General features: G+C 28.0%; 1 protein-coding gene across 1 annotated transcript in view; it reads right to left on the minus strand.

Annotated features, from left to right (window-relative positions):
* Positions 1-21,574, minus strand: part of TppII (Tripeptidyl-peptidase II) — a 286,875-nt gene that overhangs the window by 67,435 nt on the left and 197,866 nt on the right. Inside the window, exon 14 of the mRNA XM_065513274.1 lies at positions 2,624-3,589. Within this exon, the coding sequence (XP_065369346.1) occupies positions 2,624-3,589 (966 nt within the window). The remainder of the gene's footprint in view (positions 1-2,623; positions 3,590-21,574) is intronic.

Raw genomic sequence — 21,574 nt, forward strand, 5'->3', positions numbered from 1 at the left:
TACGAATTGAAGCCGAAAGACCTTGAAGGACGATTTTGTACGCTATAAAAGAAAATCATTTTTGCACCGAATCATAACTTGCATTGAAAAATGGATTCATTACGATAAACCGAAGCGTCAGATATCGTAAGTGAAGTTCGGCCAACCAGCCGAATTGACACAAGGCCAAATATCCATGGCGCAAAGGTAATGCAGATATTTGGTGGGTCCAAAAGGTTCTTTTTCTATATCTAATGTTATGCAATAAATTGCAATCTTCTGACATTTTTTTAAAAACCAAGTTCATTTCGACAAAATATTAAAATTCGAACATTCTATTTTTTTTATGAATTTTTTAAAATTAAATCAAAATTTCCAATAAGCAATAAAATAAAATTTTTTGGCTTTTTCGAGAATTTGAACTTGATTTCGAATATTGATTTTCAATAAATTTTTAAAAATAAAATAAAAATGTTAACTTTTTATATTGCTATATCAATTTTTATGCAATAAATTGTAATTTTCTGACGTTTTTGAACATTTGAAGTTAATTTCGAAAAAAAATTTAAAATTCGAACATTCTATTTTTAATGAATTTTAAAAAATTTAATCAAAATACCCAGCAAAAACTTGGTAATGACTTGCAATTACTGAACAGCTTACTTTTCAATGACTACTACATACCACCTGCATTACATATAAGTAGTTAAGTAATGGCTGGCATATAATCTGATACATAAGTACATGTTTATGAGCTACAGCACAAAGTATAAAGAGGCGACACGGCAAAAAAATATATTTGTCTCTTTCGCTCGAATCAATTTCAACTGGTTTGGTTTTGTGCTTATTTATATAGTTGTTTGTTTTAACGCACTGTCTGTATTAAACCGCAAATTTGTTTTCTCTTTCTATCGAATAGCTTTTTCGAAAATTCTAACTTAATTTCCAAAGATAATTAAAACTCGAATATTTCATTTTCAATGAATTTTTTGAATTAAAATAAAAATTTACAATTATTCTATTGTATAGCAATAAAAATATACATTGACAAGCAATAAATTTTAATTTTGTGACTTTTTCGAAAATTCGAACTTGATTTCGAATATTGATTTTCAATAAATTTTTAGAAATAAAATAAAAATTTTAACTTTTTCTATTGCTATATAAAATTTTATGCAATAAATTGCAATTTTCTGGTTTTTTCAAAAATTCTAACTCAATTTCGATAATTCGAACAATGATTTTCAATAAATTTATTTAAAAAATGTAAAATTTATCTATTGCTATATCAAATTTTATGCAATAAATAGAAATTGTCAGGCTTTATTGAAAGTTCGAAGTCAATTTCGAAAAAATTTTAAAATTCAAAAATTCTATTTTTAATGAATTTTTAGAAATTAAATCAAAATTTCCAATTTTTTAATATCTATAACAAATTTCAAGCAATAAAATACAATTTTCTAGCTTTTTCGAAAATTCTAACATAATTTCCAAAGATAATTAAAATTCAAACATGAATTTTTTGAAATAAAATAAAAATTTGCAATTATTCTATTGCTATAGCCATTGACAAGCAATAAATTATAATTTTCTGACTTTTTCGAAAATTCGAACTTGATTTCGAACATTGATTTTCAATGAATTTTTAGAAATAAAATAAAAATTTTAACTTTTTCTATTGCTATATAAAATTTTATGCAATAAATTGCAATTTTCTGGTGATTTTGAAAATTTTAAGTTTCCAATTTTTCTATTGCTGTTTTATCAAATTTCAAGTAATACGAATTTATTAATTTCGAACTTAATTTCGAATATTCGAACACTGATTTTCAATAAATTTATTAAACAAAAAATGTAAAATTTATCTATTGCTATATCAAATTTTATGCAATAAATTGAAACTATCAGGCTTTATTGAAAATTCGAAATTAATTTCGAAAAAATTTTAAAATTTCGAAAAATAAATAAAATAAAAATGTTAACTTTTTCTATTTCTATATAAATTTTTATGCAATAAATTGCAATTTTCTGGCTTTATTGAAAATTCGAAGTTAATTTCGAAAAAAATTTAAAATTCGAACATTTGGTTTTTAATGAAATTTTAGAAATAATATCAAAATTTAAAATTTTTCTATTGCTGTTTTATCAAATTTCAAGTAATACGTTGTAATTTTCAGGCTTTTCCAATATTCGAACTTTGATTTTAAATAAATTTTTAGAAACCAAATCAAAATTCCCAATTTTTCTCTTGCCATATTTAATTTCAAGTAATAATTTGTGATTTTCTGGCTTTTTTGAAAATTCGATTCTTTTGCCCATACATATGTCGAAAGTTTTAGGGTATAAAACGAATAAATTCGGTCTGAATTTTTTAATAGAATAGAATAGAAGAATTAATTATTTCGATCCTGATTTATTACCATATTTTACCAATCAGCACCACTGTAAGTTAACCGTTTTTATTAGTCAATTACACAATAACTGAAAAGAACTAACAACAAACTGTTTCTGTATCAAAAAAAACTTCCTAGGAATTCTTATCTTATAAAAAAAAAGTTTTAAACAAACGTCCCCATCTTATTAACCACTTAGATTTCAAATAGAAATACATGCTGTATTACATACATAACTTCATTCAACTTACCACATTTAGTTAACATTGTACATTGGAAGTCACGCAAACCCTCTGCATAGTCATCTACCGTTGTCTTGGCTTTCTTGGGTGAACCCTGAGCAGCATCACCAGAATTTGAGGGTACAGGAGAAGGACCACCTGCACCTGCACCACCAGCAGCTGCTGCTGCTGCAGTAGTTTTCGACTTGGCATTAGCTGTAGATGAGCCAGCATTGGCATTACCACTGTTACCATTTGCAGCACCATTCTTTTTGCCCGCCTCAGCTGGACTCAAAATGTACGTGAACTCTTGCAGATCTACCTTGCGTCCCAATTCGTCTTTGGCCAATGCCAAATGACCACCCAGCCAAGCAGAGTTGTTGGGCAAATTAGCTTTTGTTAGTTTGTCTTGGGACAAGGGTGACACGTACAAGACTTTAGGACAGTCCTGTTTGACCGTACACAAGTTGAACTTACGACCCATTATCACCGATTGGTTATAATGATCATAAACATCAAGATTCAAACTGTTGGGCAACTTGAATAGTGCCACCATATTGGCCTCATTGATTTTCTCCAGCATGTCACGTTTCTCGTGGCGTATTTGCAGGCGTATGGTGTACTCGCCCTTATCCAATTTGGTGTAGAAGGTGTGAGAGTTGGCATCGCCACATGCCACCATATGCTTATTAGCATCGAATATCATCCACAATTGCGACTCGTATTCCGACTCGTAGAGGACGGAATTAAAGATGGGCGCATAGATGGCCACCTCCATGGGTTTGGCAATGTTGAGGGTGTAGGTAAGAAGATTTTGATAAATTTGCCTGCCCTCGGGTATCACGTCACGTGTCGAACTTAGCGGTGATATTTTAGCTTCGTTTGGTTTAAGCACCACTGCTGCTGTTTTCAGCTGTATTTGCTGCAATTGTAGTTCTTCGCTAACCAAAGAGGAGATTTCCAATTTGTGGATACCACGAGCTGCCAACATAACATCTAAATTGGAAATTGAAATAGAATAAAAAAAAGAGAAGCAGAAAAGGATTGAGTCAGAATTTGTTTGTTTCCGTTATAATTTTTATTGTTATGTGAGTAAGTTAGTGTATGTTTGTGTAATGTAAATGTGTTGGTGTTGGTTTTAATGAAAACTATTTTAATCTTTTGAATTGCATATTTACTATCACAACTACAGCTATAACTTGCAACCACCATATACATTAGGTTGGGCCTTATTTGGGACTTTGCTATTTTCCTTATCTAAAAATCAAATGCTGAACATTTTAGAACAATTTCTATAACGTTTTGGCTCAAAGCATCAAAAAAATTCAAAAATTAAATTTTAAACATGTAAGAGAGTTATATTCGGCTGGTCCGAATCTTATATAGCCTTCACCAAATTATACTTCAAAATAAAAATTTTAAATATTTTTAGGTAAACAAAATTTGTTATTTTTTTTTCAGTTGTATTTTTTCCATTTTTTGGAAAATTTTTTTTCGAATTGTTATTTTAAAATTTTAAAAATTTTTAAAATTTATTTTTTTTTTAAATTTATTTTTGTGATAAAAAAGTCAGGTTAATAAATATTTTTTCCGATTTTGACCCATTGTACATATACAGTGGTTGACAAAACAATGGAAACTTTTCCAAATATTTCATTAGTGGCCTAAAATCTGAAATATTTTTTTAAAAAATTTTAATATTTTTGTAGTATTTTATTTGTATACTTTTATTAACATAATTTAACAAAAAACAAAGGACATAATTAATTAAATTCTAAAAATGAGAAAACTAAATTAAAAGATTTTTTTATTACGGCATTGACAAAACAATGGAAACTTGGGTATTATTTTAACAAATATGGTCTAAACTTAGCAATAACTCAATATTTTGTTGGGTATCCCTTATTTTTTATAACTGCTACACATCGACGATGCATTGAACCAATTAAAGAGTCAATGGTCTCCTTTGAAATATTTTGCCATTCCCTTATAACCGCCTCCGATAAATCTTCCTTCCTGGTGTAATTTTGGGTCCTTATTTTACGATCTACAATTTCCCATAGATTTTCTATGGGATTGAGATCTGGCGATTGGACAGGCCACTTCAAAACACGTACCTCGTTGGATTGTAACTACTCGGTTAGAATCCTAGAGGTGTGTTTCGGGTCGTTGTCGTGTTGGAATCTCCAAACTAGGGGCATATTTTCTACCGTTGTCTTGGCTTTCTTGGGTGAACCCTGAGCAGCATCACCAGAATTTGAGGGTACAAAAGGCGATTGGACAGGCCACTTCAAAACACGTACCTCGTTGGATTGTAACTACTCGGTTAGAATCCTAGAGGTGTGTTTCGGGTCGTTGTCGTGTTGGAATCTCCAAACTAGGGGCATATTTTCCTCAGCGTATGGATACATAACATCGTTTAATATGGTTCTGTATCCTATACCTGTCACGGTATCTTTTATAATATGAATTGGGCCCATACCTTGCCCTGAAAAACATCGCCATACCATAATATTGCCACCGCCAAACTTTACAGTCTTATTTGTGTACTTTGGATCTAATCTTTTTCCCTTTGGTCGTCTTACAAATGTTCTCCCATCATTGCCTCTTAAATTGTATTTGGATTCGTCGGAAAAGAGGACAGTATTCCATTTCTGTATCGACCAGTTTAAATGAACCCTGGCAAATTGTAGATGAGCAGAACGGTTCTTTTTAGAAATGAGTGGTTTTTTCACAGGACGATAGCAACCAAGACCAGCCTCATTTGCCCTGCGATTAACTGTTCGGGTACTTATTTCTAATTTTAGGCTATTAACAACCTCTCGAGGAGTTATTTTTGGGAATTTCTTGAACTCTCTCGCTATTAAATTATCTTGTCTAGGAGTAGTCTTACGAGGTCTTCCACCTAAATGTTGAGTTTTTACAGAACAGAAATTTCTTTATAATTTTTGAAACTGCTGATTTATTTATTGAATATTTGTCACAGATACTTTTTTGTTTTAAACCAGTTTTAAAATCGTTAATTATTTTATTTTTTAAGTCTTCACAAATCTTAACTTTAGCCATTTTCGTTAACTTTGAAAAAAAAAACAATTATGCGAAAACTTAGAAAAAGAAATTGTGAAAAATTACCAGATTTTAAAAATGAAATAAAATAACTGTAAACAGGATGCTTTTTACATCGTTCTTTTAAATATTATTTTCGTTTTACACTTCGTTCTTGCAGAAGTTTAAAAGTTTGCATTGTTTTGTCAGTAACGATATAGTGAATATTTTTAATTTTGTTCCCGTATAAATTTTAGAGACTGTTCTCTCGTTGCAAACTATTACAAGTCCTATTTTGAATTCGTAATTGTTAGCAGCTTATATTTCATATGTTTTGTGTTATTATTTATTTATTTATTTTTGTGGTGAAAAAATGTAAAAAAAAGAATTTAAAAAATTAAATTGAAGAAAATGTGAGTATTTTACATTTTAAAAGGCATAAAATAAGAAAATTGTGTGTATAAAACAATTGTTACTGGAAAAGTGTTCATTTACTTTTTACTATTTTTGAGAATTTAAGAGAGTAATTTTGTTAATTTTGATTTTATTCTCTCGTGCAAGTATTTACTGGGAAAGTAAATGAACAGACCTAATATAAATGAAATTGAAATTATATTTTTCAAGCCTTCCAGATTTCATTTGAAAACTTAAAATATGAACAAAATCTTAATATTTAAGAAATTATTTATAAATGTTATGAATTGAAATCAAATCATAATATTTATGTTGAAACTTTTTTCTGTGCAAGTAAAATACTAAAAAAAAAAATTATTTTAAAAAAATATTTTAAATTTTGGGCTACTTGGAAAAGTTTCCATTGTTTTGTCAACCACTGTATACGTCGTTGCAAAGGTCTTTGAAATATCTATCATTAGATATCCATATTGTCTATATTAATGCCTTAGTAATCCTGATATAGGTCAAAAATAGGTCAAAAATCGAGGTTGTCCTGGTTTTTGCCTCATATCTCAGCCATTTGTGGACCGAAAGCATGTCTGACAGAATTATTGAAGATTTGGATCCCGAATATATCTGGGGACTTCAGAAAATTGATATCAACAGACAGACAAGAAGACAGACGGACGTGGCTTAATCGACTCCGCTATCTATAAGCATCCAGAATATATATACTTTATAGGATCGGAAATTACAAACGGAATGACAAGCTTATAAATACAATTCTCACGAAGGTGAAGGGTAAAAATAATGATAGGATTTTTAGCTTTTATTTTGAAACTTTTGTACATTTTAAATTTATTCGGAGTATTGGTCATTGTTATGACTTTCAAAGGCTCTCGGCTTCAATTCGTATGGTACCCGATCTCCCTACTTTTGGATGAATCCTGCTGCTCGCAAACGTTTTGAAATTACTCTTGTTGAGTTTGACAACAATCTTCATATGGTAATGCCTCCAAATCATGGACTTCAAAATTGTTTGTCCAACCTGGGCGATCATTATCTTCCGTGTCAAGATCACTACTTCTGAACCTTACAAACCATCTCTTGATACATTGAAACTGCAACCTCTAAACGTTATCCGATTTTACTCAAATTTTCAGCATTTGATTTCTAGATGAGGGAGACACTGTTCGATTTTGGAAGCATTAAAAATTCCAAAAATTAAAGGCCACCCTAATGGACATACTTACAAAACACTGTTTGCATTTGAATTGCTGCTGGAGCAGCAGCAGCAAGCAAGCAACACATTGAAATATAAAACTAAAGTTAAAAACAAAATCAGCTTTAAAATACATAAATCATTGTTGTATGAGCATTTGATATATGAGTTTTTTGTCGGCGTTATCACGATATACAACTCGTACGTACGTACATACATATACAATTCTTCCTTTTTTTTTAATATTTTTTATTTTTCAAACACATTCAATTTTTTATCCTCTTTTATGTACTTAAGCTCGTGACTAAACCAAAAGTACGGTGGAGTTAAAAAGCAAAATATTTAATTAACAGGGTTTTTTTAATTTGTGAAATATTTTTTTTCTAAACTTATTGCCTGTTTAACTAATTTTCTATTTTATTTTATATTGAAATCAACAAAAAATTTTAAAATTTATTTGATGTTTTCAATATAAAATAATAAAGAAAATGTTGGTTGGCATTTACTGCAACAGGCAATTCAATTTCACTGGAATTTAAATTTCTTTTTGTAGGTCTTTAATGGGAATTGGATTACTGCATCGATTGTGGTTTATATAAACCAGCATTTTTCAGACTTTGTTTGCATTTCTTGCATAACACATGATAATCAAAGTTGTTATTTCAAACAAAATGTTATGTATAGAATTTGTAAAGCCGTAAGAGTTCTTTATTTTCAGACAAATCTTGAATTTATTTCGTAAGACAATTTTTAATATTCGCTTATACACGACAAGTTTCAAGTCAAACATTGTCAGCTCATGCCGTGCAGTGTTTTTCAAAAATCCTTCGTAACATTATCGAACACAACACGAGTTAATTATCTATATCTATATGGGACATTTCATGTCAAGTGAACCTAAGTCAAGTGGACTAAAAATATCTTAAAGGAATGGACCTAAGCTTTCTTTTGACTAAACAAATTTTTTTTAAAAAATTAAAAAAGGGTCCATTTTGAAAAAAAAGGCAACAATTGTATGTTTTGAGTTACAAAATATTTATTTTGATAGATATCTCACTCGCATCCCACTAAGCGACCAAATAGGTGTTCAAGGAAAATATCTAAGCTTTATTTTAAGAAAAAAAGTGCCCATTTTAAAAAAAAGTCAACAAAGTTTTTGATTTCGGAAAAAAAATATTAAACATTTTTAATTTTTTTTTTTTTTGAAAGATTGAAACTATTTGGGACACATTTTGCTAAGAACAATAGGTAATAAGTTACATGGATAAGAAAAAACACCTGTTTGACCAAAATGTCAAAATTTTACCCCCTATAACTCAGAGAGTTCTTGACCGATCTTGTTGCAAATTTCATCCCGATCGGAAGACATCGATTTCAAAATGCCCCATATATAAAAGTGAATGTGTGTTTGGATATTTATTTGTTTGAAGTCTATAGACGGCTAAAAAAAAAAAAATTTCGAAATTGTGTTTTTAAATTTTTTCCAAACTTTTTATTTTAAGTTTTTGAAGAAATTTTTTTTTTAAATTTATTAATGAAAAAAATTAAAAAAAAAATATTTTTTGGTAAAAAAAATTCGGGTTAAAAAATATTTTTCCCGATTTTGACCCACTGTAGGTCCAAATTACTATAGTCTTATATACATCGTTGCAATGGACTTTGAAATATCTATCATTAGATATTCGTATTGTCTATATTAATGACTTAGTAATCCAGATATAGATCAACAAGTAAGAGAGCTATATTCGGCTGTGCCGAATCATATATACGCTTCACCAAATTTTACTTTAAAATAAAAATTTTAAATATTTTTAGGTAAACAAAATTTAAATTTTTCCAGTTGTTTTTTCGAAATTGTTTTTTATTTTTTTTTTAATTTTTTAAAAAAAAAATTAAATTTTAAATTTTTTTTTTCTAATATTTAGTGAAAAAAAAAAATTTGGGTTAAAAAATATTTTTTCCGATTTTGGCCCATTGTTGGTCCAACTTACTATGGTCTTATATACACGTTGCACAGGTCTTTGAAATATCTATCATTGTTGGACCAACAATGGGCCAAAGCGGAAAAAATATTTTTTAACCCGAATTTTTTCCTTATATCTCAGCCATTTGTGGACTTCAATATATACGCTATAGTCCAACTTAGCTTGCTGCTTAAAATCGAGAAAATCGGTTCATAAATGGCTGAGCAAAAAACCAAAATTGTCGCGATTTGTTGTTGTTCTAACTATGTTTGTATGTACTGGAAGTTAAACAAACTTATTCTAACATTTATTATTAAAATCTCCATTTTCATAAAATGTAGACTTAGCTTATTTGCTCACTAAGCTAACGATATGTGGAAAATTTCATTATTGAGATTGGTTTAATTTTAAGGCATTGTCTTTATTTGTTCAAAAGATAAGTTTAGGCTTCCGTAGTAAAAAATTATTAAATAAAGAAAATATTTCAACAATCTTTCGATTGTTAGAGAGTGGCACGCCCTTTGCAAGTGCTTTTAATAGCAAAAATATGCAAGTATTTCGCTTCCACTCATATCGTTAGCGCGCGTATTAACTTATAAATGCCGGGTTAAATATTTTACAAAACCCACTGTCTATATATTTTGCGCGTATTGTTGAACAAGTAATATTTTTATGTTTTTTAAAGGATTTCTTTTGTTTTTTTTCGTTCTCTCTCGTTTGATATTTTTCATAACTTTCAGTTTTGTTCTTTTATTATTATTATGAAAAATTTATCTTTAGCATCATCATAGTTTAAAATAAAAAAAAAAAAAAACATATATAAATGCAAGCATAGTTTTACTACATACTCGTACGTACAGTACAGGACATGCATGAATACAGGACATGCACATACATATTCATGTGCATGTGTTTGGTCCAAAGTATAACTAACAACATCAGCCAGCCCCAAAAGAGATTTCATTTCAGGATTTTTGTTTTTTTTTTCACTGATTTTGTTTGCCTCCAATAGAAAATTGCATAAAAATGTTCAATGTATGGACATGTATGTAACATCGTGATAGTCGATTCTAACTACATATCTCTGCTCTAATACAAACTGTAAAAATCTTTATTGTATGAAAGGCAGTGTAACCATGCCCTACATAATAGAACACACATACACACAATCATGCTATCATGTATCAAACATGATGAGGAAACCAGCATAAAAACAAATGTACGGACAGACATACCACATTCGAGGCGGTTTTTATGAAAGTGGCCTAAGTAAAGAAATTAAATGAACGGATTTGCACATTTTCTTTTTTTGGATAGTTTATTTTAGTTTTCCATGGAAAAAAACCCCTTTACCTAATTCTCTTTATGCATTTTTATGACTTTGTTTGGTGATTTGGAACATCAATGGTTTAATGTAGAAACGTCTTAACTCGTTTTATTTTAAAGTAAACAAAATTCCTCTGCTTAAGATTCTGTGTTTTGTCGTTACAAATTACTGGAATATTTATAAAAAGCTGACAAACTAAACAGAATTTAAAATTGTTTATATTTTTTAAAAATGTTCAATAAAATTGTAGTTACTAATACAATATTTGGACGATTATTCGGAAAACCTATGAAACAATTATACGATTATTCTTAACAAATTGTGGCCAAACCTTCAAATACATGATAAAATTTACAAAACTAATGATTTTATGTAAAATGAAAACGAATAATCGTAAAACCGAATAACCGTTGCAACGAATAAAATAATAAATAAAAGGAAAGTTTATAAAAAATTTTGAGAATGAAAATTATTTACATTCTTAAGCATTTTTCATTCAAAATTTGGAATTAAATGCAAAATTTCAACGATTATTCGGAAAACCGATTAAATTATTATTCGATTAATCAAATGAAAAATATTGTAAAATAAAGAAAACATCAAAATACTTACGAAAATATTATTTTAAAAGGAAATTTTAACGAATAATCATAAAACCGAATAACCGATTAAACGAATAAATTTATATAAATTAAAAAAAAATACAGAAAATGTACAACATTTTCAAATAAATAAAATATTTGATCTTTTTTCATTAAAAATTTGAGACTTAACACAAAATTTCATCGATTATTCGGAAAACCTGTTAAATTATTATTCGATTAATCAAATAAAAAAATATTGTAAAATAAAGAAAACATATTTTTGTTATTTTAAAAGGAAATTATTTACATTCTTAAGAGTTTTTCCTAAAAATTTGGACCTAAATGCAAAATTGCATCGATTATACGGAAAACTGGTTAAATTGTTATTCGATTAATCAAATGAAAAATATTGTAAAATAAAGGAAACATCAAAATACTTACGAAAATAGCATTTTAAAAGGAAATTATTTACATTCTTAAGCATTTTTCTCTAAAAATTTGGTGCTAAACGCAAAATTTCATCGATTATTCGGAAAACCGATTAAATTATTATTCGATTAATAAAATGAAAAATATTGTAAAATAAAGAAAACATTAAAATACATACGAAAATATTATTTTAAAGGGAAATTTTAACGATTAATCATAAAACCGAATAACCGATTAAACGACTAGATTTATATAAATTAAAAATATTTACAGAAAATGTACAACATTTTCAAATAAATAAAATATTTATGGATTTTTCATTAAAAATTTGAGACAAAAGACTAAATTTCAACGATTATTCGGAAAACCGGTTAAGCGAATGTTCGATTAATATTACCAAAAGTATTTTAAAACAAAGACTACATCAAAGTATATACGAAATTATTGTTTTAAAAGGAAATTTTTACGAATAATCTTAAAATCGAATAATCGATTAAGTCAAAAAAATTATATAAATTAAAAATATTTACAGAAAATGTACAACATTATCAAATAAATAAAATGGTTTAGGATTTTTAATTAAAAATTTGCAACTAACGATAAAATTTCAACGAATATTCGGAAAACCGGTTAAGCGAATATTCGATTATTACCAAAAATATTTTAAAACAAAGAATACATCAAAATACTTACGAGAATATTATTATAAAAGGAAATTTTAACGAATAATCTTAAAATCGAATAATCGTTTAAGCGACTAAATTTATATAAATTAAAAATATTTACAAGAAATGTACAACATTTTCAAATAAATAAAATGTTTAAGCATTTTTAATTAAAAATTTCAGACTAACGACAAAATTTCAACGATTATTCGGAAAACCTGTTAAATTATTATTCGATTAATCAAATTAAAAAATATTGTAAAATAAAGAAAACATCTTTTTGTTATTTTAAAAGGAAATTATTTACATTAAATTTGGACCTAAATGCAAAATTGTACAGATTATTCGGAAAACCGGTTAAATTATTATTCGATTACTCAAATAAAAAATATTGTAAAATAAAGAAAACATCAAAATACTTACGAAAATATTATTTTAAAAGGAAAATATTTACATTATTAAGCATTTTTCCCTAAAAATTTCGAATTAAATGCAAAATTGCATCGATTATTCGGAAAACCGGTTAAATTATTATTCGATTAATCAAATAAAAAATATTATAAAATAAAGAAAACATCAAAATACTTACGAAAATATTATTTTAAAAGGAAATTGTAACGAATAATCTTAAAATCGAATAATCGTTTGAGCGAATAAATTTAAGTAAATTAAAAAAAATTACAGAGAATGTATAAAATTTTAAATAAATAAAATTTTTAAGCATTTTTCATTCAAAATTTGAGACTAAAGACAAAATTTCAAAGATTATTCGGAAAGTCGAATAATCTTTTAATCGAATAAAAAAAATATAAATAATTTAAAGTTATTTATATTTTTAAGCATTTTACAAACAAAATTTAGATTTTAAGACAAAGTTTTAGTGGTTATTCGGAAAACCGAGTAAAAGATTATTCGACTAATCGAAGCAAAAATATGCCAAAAGTTGAAGTATTTGATAAAATTTACAAAAATATGAATTTCTTGAGTTGTATTCAGCAGAACATGGCATGACTTGACAATGTTTGGTAAGACTACAGTGTCAACAAGTCAATATTTGTCTCTATCTAAATCAAAGGAAACTACGACGTACACCGCCCTGAATAATAATGAAATATCCTTTGGCAAGGCGTAACGTAATAACATTGTTAAAAACGGATGCTATGTAATCACTAATTTCAATGTATTCAGTCTTCCTACATTAAAAAACAAAATCCAAAAATAAAGAGTCTAAATTTCAACCATTCAATATCACTGGCTATAACATATACAGTTTATGCATAAAAAGAGCAATCAGTGCTTTTCTAGCTACTGCACTTTCAATATTGTTTTATTATTCATTTGTATGGACAGTTGCAGTTACTGTTAAAGCAGAATCTGTAACTATGGTTTTAGTATAGCAGTTGCAAGTGACAGTTGCTGCTACTGCTGCTGCTGCTGGTGGTCACCTTAACAATGTTAGAATGATAACAAACCAGCTATTTTACAGAGACGTATTTAGTTGTAAAAAAAAAACAAAATAGTTGATCCTGTATACGAATGGAATTGTGTGGAATTTATGAATACTAAAGAAAAAAAAATATGTTCGTTGATGTTGAAACTATTTGTGTTTTAATATTTTTCATTCTTTTTGTTTTTTTTGTTTTTTCATTTATGAAAATAATTTAATAAATATTTTAAAAATTCAGTAGAATTATTCTCAAAGGGATTATTGTGCTAATATATTGTTTGGAAATATTAGGAAAAACTAAATATGTTTGTATATAAATCATAGTTTTATGATAAAGTACATATTATTATTATTTGTTTTATTTTGAGTAATAGACACAAATCATTTAATGATTGATATTTATTGCTTAAAATACAAATATTACATTTAGGAAAATTTCATTTAAATAGTATTTAAATTCATAGTATTGATAGTTAAAATGTATAATATTTTATGCATGAAGGAGGTTGGGGATGAAAGAGATTGTGGGATATTAATGTAGAAAATATTGTTATACAAAAGATTTCCTATAGGAAAATATTGTTAGACACAAGATGTTCTATACAAAATATTGTTCTACACATGATTTTCTATACAAAATATTGTTATACACAAGGTGTTCTATAGAAAATACTGTTATATACACAATTTTCTAAAGAAAATATTGTTATACAAATGATTTTCTATAGAATATACTGTTATATACATAATTTTTTATAGAAAATACTGTTATACACATAATTTTCTATAGAAAATATTGTGATACAAATGTCTTTCTACAGAAAATATAGTTATGCCGTGCCGAATCTTATATACTAGGGTATTCATTCGACTAATGATCGTTCAATTAATCGAATAATTTCTTACGAATAATTATTCGAACAATTTAAAAATGGCCATTTTCGAATAACGAATAATTCGAACAATTTTATGTAGAATAATCGAATAAAACGAATAAATGTTCATATATATTTAAATTTATTAAATTGCTTAAAATTGTATTGTTTCTGAAAATCGAGAAATAACTATAGACAAAGGGACTTTCGATCACTGTAGATGAGTGTTCCGATAGCTCCTTCTATAAATATATAAATATTACTGCAAGAAGTTACAATTCTAAAAACAAATCTTTAAAATTTTTTAACTTAGGACTTGAACCAATGAAAATAAAAGGTACGGAATAAAATATTAATTATTTAGCTGGCGAAATATTAGAAGAATCGCAATTAATAATCAAAATATTAACTTAGATTAAAGTGGAGTTGAATGTGATGGAGAGAATGTGATTTTGAAACGGTCGTCGAAAGTGATATTGAGGATGACATTTATAATGATTACATTGAAATAGATGAAGGCCATGATCTTAAAATGTATGTATATAAGTGATGTTATTAATCGCGTTCGTAAGTGTTGGAAAATATTTAATAAATCTAATGATAAACACAAATATTGCAAATGAACGTTTTGTTGCAAGAAAAGCATAAAGTTCGTCTTATACATGATTTTGAACATCTTTGTCTAACATGGTAATAAACTTTTTGCGTATTTGTAAATGCGTCAATCATGCACTGCCTGACTTCAAATTAGCCACGTTCACTGACAATGATATCAAACTTTGGACAGATTCCCTTTATTGTGTAATTCCCCAAGACCACTTTATTAAGCAAAGATTCGGCAACGTTGATAGAGCTTGATGTATAATACAATTTGTTATAAATAATTTAGAAATAGTGAATAATTAATTAATTAATTAAAGAATTAGTTACTCAATTTAAAACCCGAATTAATGAACGACATAAAAAAGTTCTTAATACGTTTATATTGTATTTGAATTCAGGATCATGTCCAACTAGCTCAAATTTTTTAAAGCATAGCTCCAAAACGGAAACTAAAGGGTTTGCTAGTCAATTGTTTTGTAGATTGTTCGGGAGAGAATCTGGGAGGGAATTTCTGTAGAAAATTTAATGATTGACTTTGTTTTCGAATGATTTTTAACATTATCAATACTTGAAGTGTTATATTTTGTTTTTCTTTAACAATAAAATATTAAAAAACCGACATCAAAACTTCATTCTTTCCTTTTTTTAAAAAAATTTAAATTATTCGAATAATTCGATTAATTTTAAACGTGTGATCGAATTATTCGAACAAGTTAAAATCTCTAATTCGAATTATTCGTTTTATACCCTTTACCAAATTATACTTTAAAATAAATTGGTTTAAATATTTTCAGACAAACAAAATTATTATTTTTTTTTTGAAATTATTTTTTAATATTTTTAAAAAAAAATTGGCTTAAAAAATATTTTCCCGGTTTTGACCCATTGTAGGTCCAAATAACTATAGCCTTATATACATCGTTGAAATAGACTTTGAAATATCTATCATTAGATATCCATATTATCTATATTAATGACTTAGTAATCCAGATATAGATCAAAAATAGGCCAAAAACCGAGGTTGATCCTCAGCTATTTGTGAGCCGTGCAGGAAGAATTCCCGATATATTGATGGCTACGGAAAGTTGATTTCAACATACAGGCGGATAGACGGGCATGGCTATATCGACTTCGATATCTATAACGATCCAGAATATATATACTTTGTGGTGTCGCAAATGAAAAATGCAGAAATTACAAACGGAATTACAAGGGTATAAAAAAAAAGTGCCGCTGAAGCACACTGATTGATCACCAAAGCTTATATGTAGTGAATGTGTTCGATTTCAACGCGCGACAGATGATTTGTTCGGTTCAGAAGTGGTGATTTTGACACGGAAGACAAATACCTCTCAGGTCAACCTAAAAAGTTTGAAGACCCAGAACTAGAGGCATTACACCATGAAGATTGCTGTCAAACTCAACCAGAGCATGCAAAGCATGTGAAGCTACTGAAGCAGAAATATCAAAACGTTCGAGAGTAGCAGGATTCATTCAAAAGCATGGAAATTGGTTACCATACGAATTGAAGCCGAGAGAACTTGAAAGACGATTTTTTATGTTTGAACGCTATAAAATAAAATCATTTTTGCACCGAATCATTACTGGCGATAAAAAATTGCTACCTTACGATAACCCAAAACATAAGAAAACGTATGTGAAGCCCGGCCAATCGAAACCAAACCCAAATAAGGAGTGAGATCGAAACAGGTAGTCCATCTCCGTTTAAAATCTACCACACGTTTTGACACCTTTTTTGTGCTCTTCAATTCTCTTTTAACAAGCGACCAATATTTCTCCACTGGCCTCAGCTCAAGGCAGTTTCGAGGATTTGACTCTCTTGGTACAAATACCACATTAATGTTCTTGTACCATTCAACACCTTGCCATAGTGACAGAATGCCAAAATTAGGCCAAAAATAAGTGGACACATTAAGAAGTCTTATGAATGGAAGCATCCTTTTTTGTAAACATTCCTTGGTGTAAATTTTGGTATTTATAGAGAACTTTGTAACAAATGTTTGCCTTTTTTGCCGCAACTGCATACTACATGCCACACCACGAACTTTTTGAATAAATTTTCTGCTTTTTGGCCCTAAACTTTTCTAAAACATTCCCTCGAGCATCAGCAACATAAAAATATTGACCCGGAAGTTGCGAAAAATTTTCCAGAACATATGTTTCGTCATCCATTATGCAGCAGGTATATTTTTTTTTTTAAATTTGACTTCAATTTCCGTGCTCTGTATTTAGTAGGGTATTCGAATTATTCGATTTTTCTCTTGTTCGAATAAAACGAATAATTCAAATAAGAGATTTTAACTTGTTCGAATAATTCGATCACGCGTTTAATATTAATCGAATTATTTGAATAATTTAAATTTTGTTAAATAAGTAAAGAATGAAGTTTTGATGTCGGTTTTTTAATATTTTATTGTTAAAGAAAAACTAAAAATAACGTTAAAGTTAACAATTCAAATATTGATAATGTTAAAAAAAAATCGAAAACAAATTCCATCATTAAATTTTCAGCAGAAATATTCTGATCAGATTAACTCCTGAACAATCTACAAAACAATTGACTAGCAAACCCTTTAGTTTCCATTTTGTAGCTATGCTTTAAAAAATTTGAGCTAGTTGGACATGATCCTGAATTCAAATATATTATAAAAGAATTAAGAACTTTTTTATGTTGTTCATTAATACGGGTTTTAAATTGAGTAACTAATTCTTTAGTAAATTAATTATTCACTATTTCTAAATTATGTATACCAAATTGCCAATCATTGCTTAATAAAGTAGTCTTGGGGAATTACACAATAAAGGGAATCTGTCCAAAGTTTGATATCATTGTCAATGAACGTTGCTAATTTGAAGTCAGGCAGTGCATGATTGAAGCATTTACAAATACGCAAAAAGTTTATTACCATGTTAGACAAAGATGTTCAACGATTTTCAAAATCATGTATAAGACGAACTCCATGATTTTCTTGCAACAAAACGTTTATTTGCAATATTTGTGTTTATCATTCGATTTATTAAATATTTTGCAGCACTTATGTACGCGGTTAATAACATCACTTATATAAATATATTTTAAGATCATGGCCTTTATCGATTTCAATGTAATCATTATAAATGTCATCCTTAATATCACTTTCGACAACCGTTTCAAAATCACATTCTCCATCGCATTCAACTCCACTTTAATCTAAGTTAATATTTTGATTATTAATTGCGATTCTTCTAATATTTCGTCAGCTAAATAACAAATATTTTATTCCGTACCTTTTATTTTCATTGGATCAAGTCCTAAGTTAAAAATTTTGAAAGATTTGTTTTTAGACTTGCAACTTCTTGCAGTAATATTTATATATTTATAGAAGTAGCTATCGGAACACTCATCTACAGTTATCGAAAGTCCCTTTGTTTTTAGTTATTTGTCGAATTTCAGAAACAATACAATTTTTGTGAGACATTTGAGGGATTCAAACTGTCTGCTATTATGTCGTATTGTCATAATGTCGTAAAATATTTTTTTAGTTTAAACAAATTCTTGTTGTGCTGCAAACAAAAAAAGTGTTATTTTATGACAAACGAATAAAAATAGTTCAAAAAGTCTTGTTAGTTTATAACGTTTTTGTTTGAAACCCAACAAAAATTTGTTTAAACTAAAAAAATATTTTATGATATTATGACAATACGACATAATAGGAGACCGTTTGAATCCCCCAATTATTACTTATTTAAATTTGAAATTATGAAAAATTTTAAGCAATTTAATAAATTTAAATATATATGAACATTTATTCGTTTTATTCGATTATTCTACATATTTAAATTGTTCGAATTATTCGTTATTCGAAAATGGCCATTTTTAAATTGTTCGAATAATTATTCGTAAGAAATTATTCGATTAATCGAACGATCATTAGTCGAATGAATACCCTAGTATTTAGCCTCTAAATTTTTAGCGGAGTTCCTGTCAGGAACTTTTTGAGCCTTGTATTTTTTTTAACCAGCATTGGCTTTAACTTTTCGTAATAGTCCGAGTACTGAGCTAACCGGAATACATTCCTACCGGATGTGTTGGGACCTCTTTTGGAAATGCTTTGTATTTATTGGCTTTAAAAACATCATGTGGGCCATTCCTTCTACTTGAACCAGGTTTTCTATCAACGGACAAGTTCTCCCGATACTGTTTAATAACATTGGAATCAGTTTGATTGTTTGGCCAACTTTGTGTAGGACCATGTTGGGTTTTATTGTAAATCTATATAAATATATAAATGTCTTTGTAAGTTTGTTTGTTGGTTTGTTTATTTGTTTGAGCATCACGCCTAAACGGCTGAACCGATTTTATTGAAATTTGGAACGTAGATAGATCCTTACTGGAAAGCGTCAATAGGCTATATATTTTTTATCAAGCTAGTATTTAATAATTTTAGTACACACTTTTTTCTGGTCACTAATTTTAATCAGATTAACAACAAATGAATATAAATAACATTAAACATAATAACTGACAACTTTCCAAAGGTAACTTGTCCAAAAAAAAAAAAAATCAAATAATACTTGGGTTAAAAGTTTTAAGAAAAAAAGTATGTTAAGGTTTTTTCGATCTCACTCGTTAAGAGATAACTTAGAGAAATAAACAGAATTGTCTTTATGTCTCATGTCCTACTGTAGGAATTGTGCATAATTTTACAATCGGATTATTAGTTAGAAGATACAGATTTATTGAAACTGTGCACTGACAAACAACAGTCTTCCAAACTGTATTTCTACATCAAACTATTACAGTTAAAGCCTATACTTATCTTTCAAAGACCAGCTGAAGGCATTCATTAAATTCTAACTATTATGTAGAATTCTAATTGGTTGTAATTTAATTTGAAATACAAACTTAGATCTGCTTAAAATCATTTCAATATGTTTGTTAATTATTCTATAGAAAAATATTATATATTTAAAATAATGCATTTCCAGAAATAGTCTTATTTATAAAATCATTATCTAACTTCATGTACTAAGCATTCATAATAAAATGCACCAAAATATCTATAGATAAGAAGTGATACAAGAACAAACAGTATTTGGTCATTATAGCCACCCTAAAGTATCTTCATTCCAAATACATATATTTTTTATATCAAACCACATCCATAGTTTTCCCTTGAGCTACTGGCAGTTAAAAAGACTTCATTGAAATTATAAAATATAATTCAATTGAAAATTTATAAAAATATTTTTATATGTATTTAACAAACAGTAACTTAATATTTACATGTGTTTATACTGGGAAAAAAATATACATATAATAATTATTATTGTTTAAACAAATAACATAAAACTTTTGATTTAGTTTTTGAGTTTTTCTGGTTTTTGTTTGTATTAAAACCATTTAAACCTACTCTCATCTATTATCTCTTATTTAAGCCTCAAACAGTTGCATGTTGTTACTAAATATTTTTCATACCAAATAAATATTTATGTATTTTTATATATAATAATAAATATATAAATACATATTTTGACTTAGTTTTTATTTTTCATTAAAATTTTGAAAACATGTTGTATGGTGAAAATTACTTGCTCAATTTTTGTTTGGTTGCTTTACAAAGACGAGTACGTATGAAGATTAGGATGGTTTCTATTTAGCACTTAATCGATTTAAGATTTTCTAAATTTTTTTTCCGTCATCTAATATCCAAATGCTGAAAATTTGAGCAAAATCGGATTAAGTTTAGAGGGCGTGGCACCACCCATTACATGTAAATAAATACCCTCTAACCCGCAAACTTTAAAAAGCTAAAAAAAGTTGTCGAATAATTCTTTTTAGGGTAATTATGACCCAATGAACTCAGAACAGCCATAAGAAACTAATTTGCAAATTTACTTTAGAAACCAGGTGCAAAAATGTGCAGAGTGTCTCAGGGCATTGTTGCCGGTTTTGGTGTAAAAAACAATAATTATGATACGATCTTATTGAAAAACTAATAAAAAGAACTAATATAAATTATTTCGAATAGATCGGGCGACTAAAAGTTTGTAAAACTTTGATTAAAAAAAAATCTCGTGCTAAAATTATGACATCACTCACAAAACAGCTGACAGAACAAAAATTAAAAGTCAGAATACATTTCGACCTTCGAGGGAAATGTTATCAAATCTGTAACTAAAGTCGCAGTTAAATTTAAAAAAACAACAAGTAAGAAAGTATGATCGGTAAAGCCCGACCATATAATACCCTACACTAAGTAAAAGAGCAAAAACATTTTTCTTTTAAAATTTCAAAAATTTATATTCGTGAGTGATTTTCGGAAGTGGGCCTTATATGGGGGCTATGACCAATTATGGACCGATCACCATGAAATTAGGTCGTGTGATTTATGTCTATATTAAAGTTAACTATGTTGAATTT

Source organism: Calliphora vicina, chromosome 5 (genome assembly GCF_958450345.1).
Source record: "Calliphora vicina chromosome 5, idCalVici1.1, whole genome shotgun sequence".
NCBI lineage: Eukaryota > Metazoa > Arthropoda > Insecta > Diptera > Calliphoridae > Calliphora > Calliphora vicina.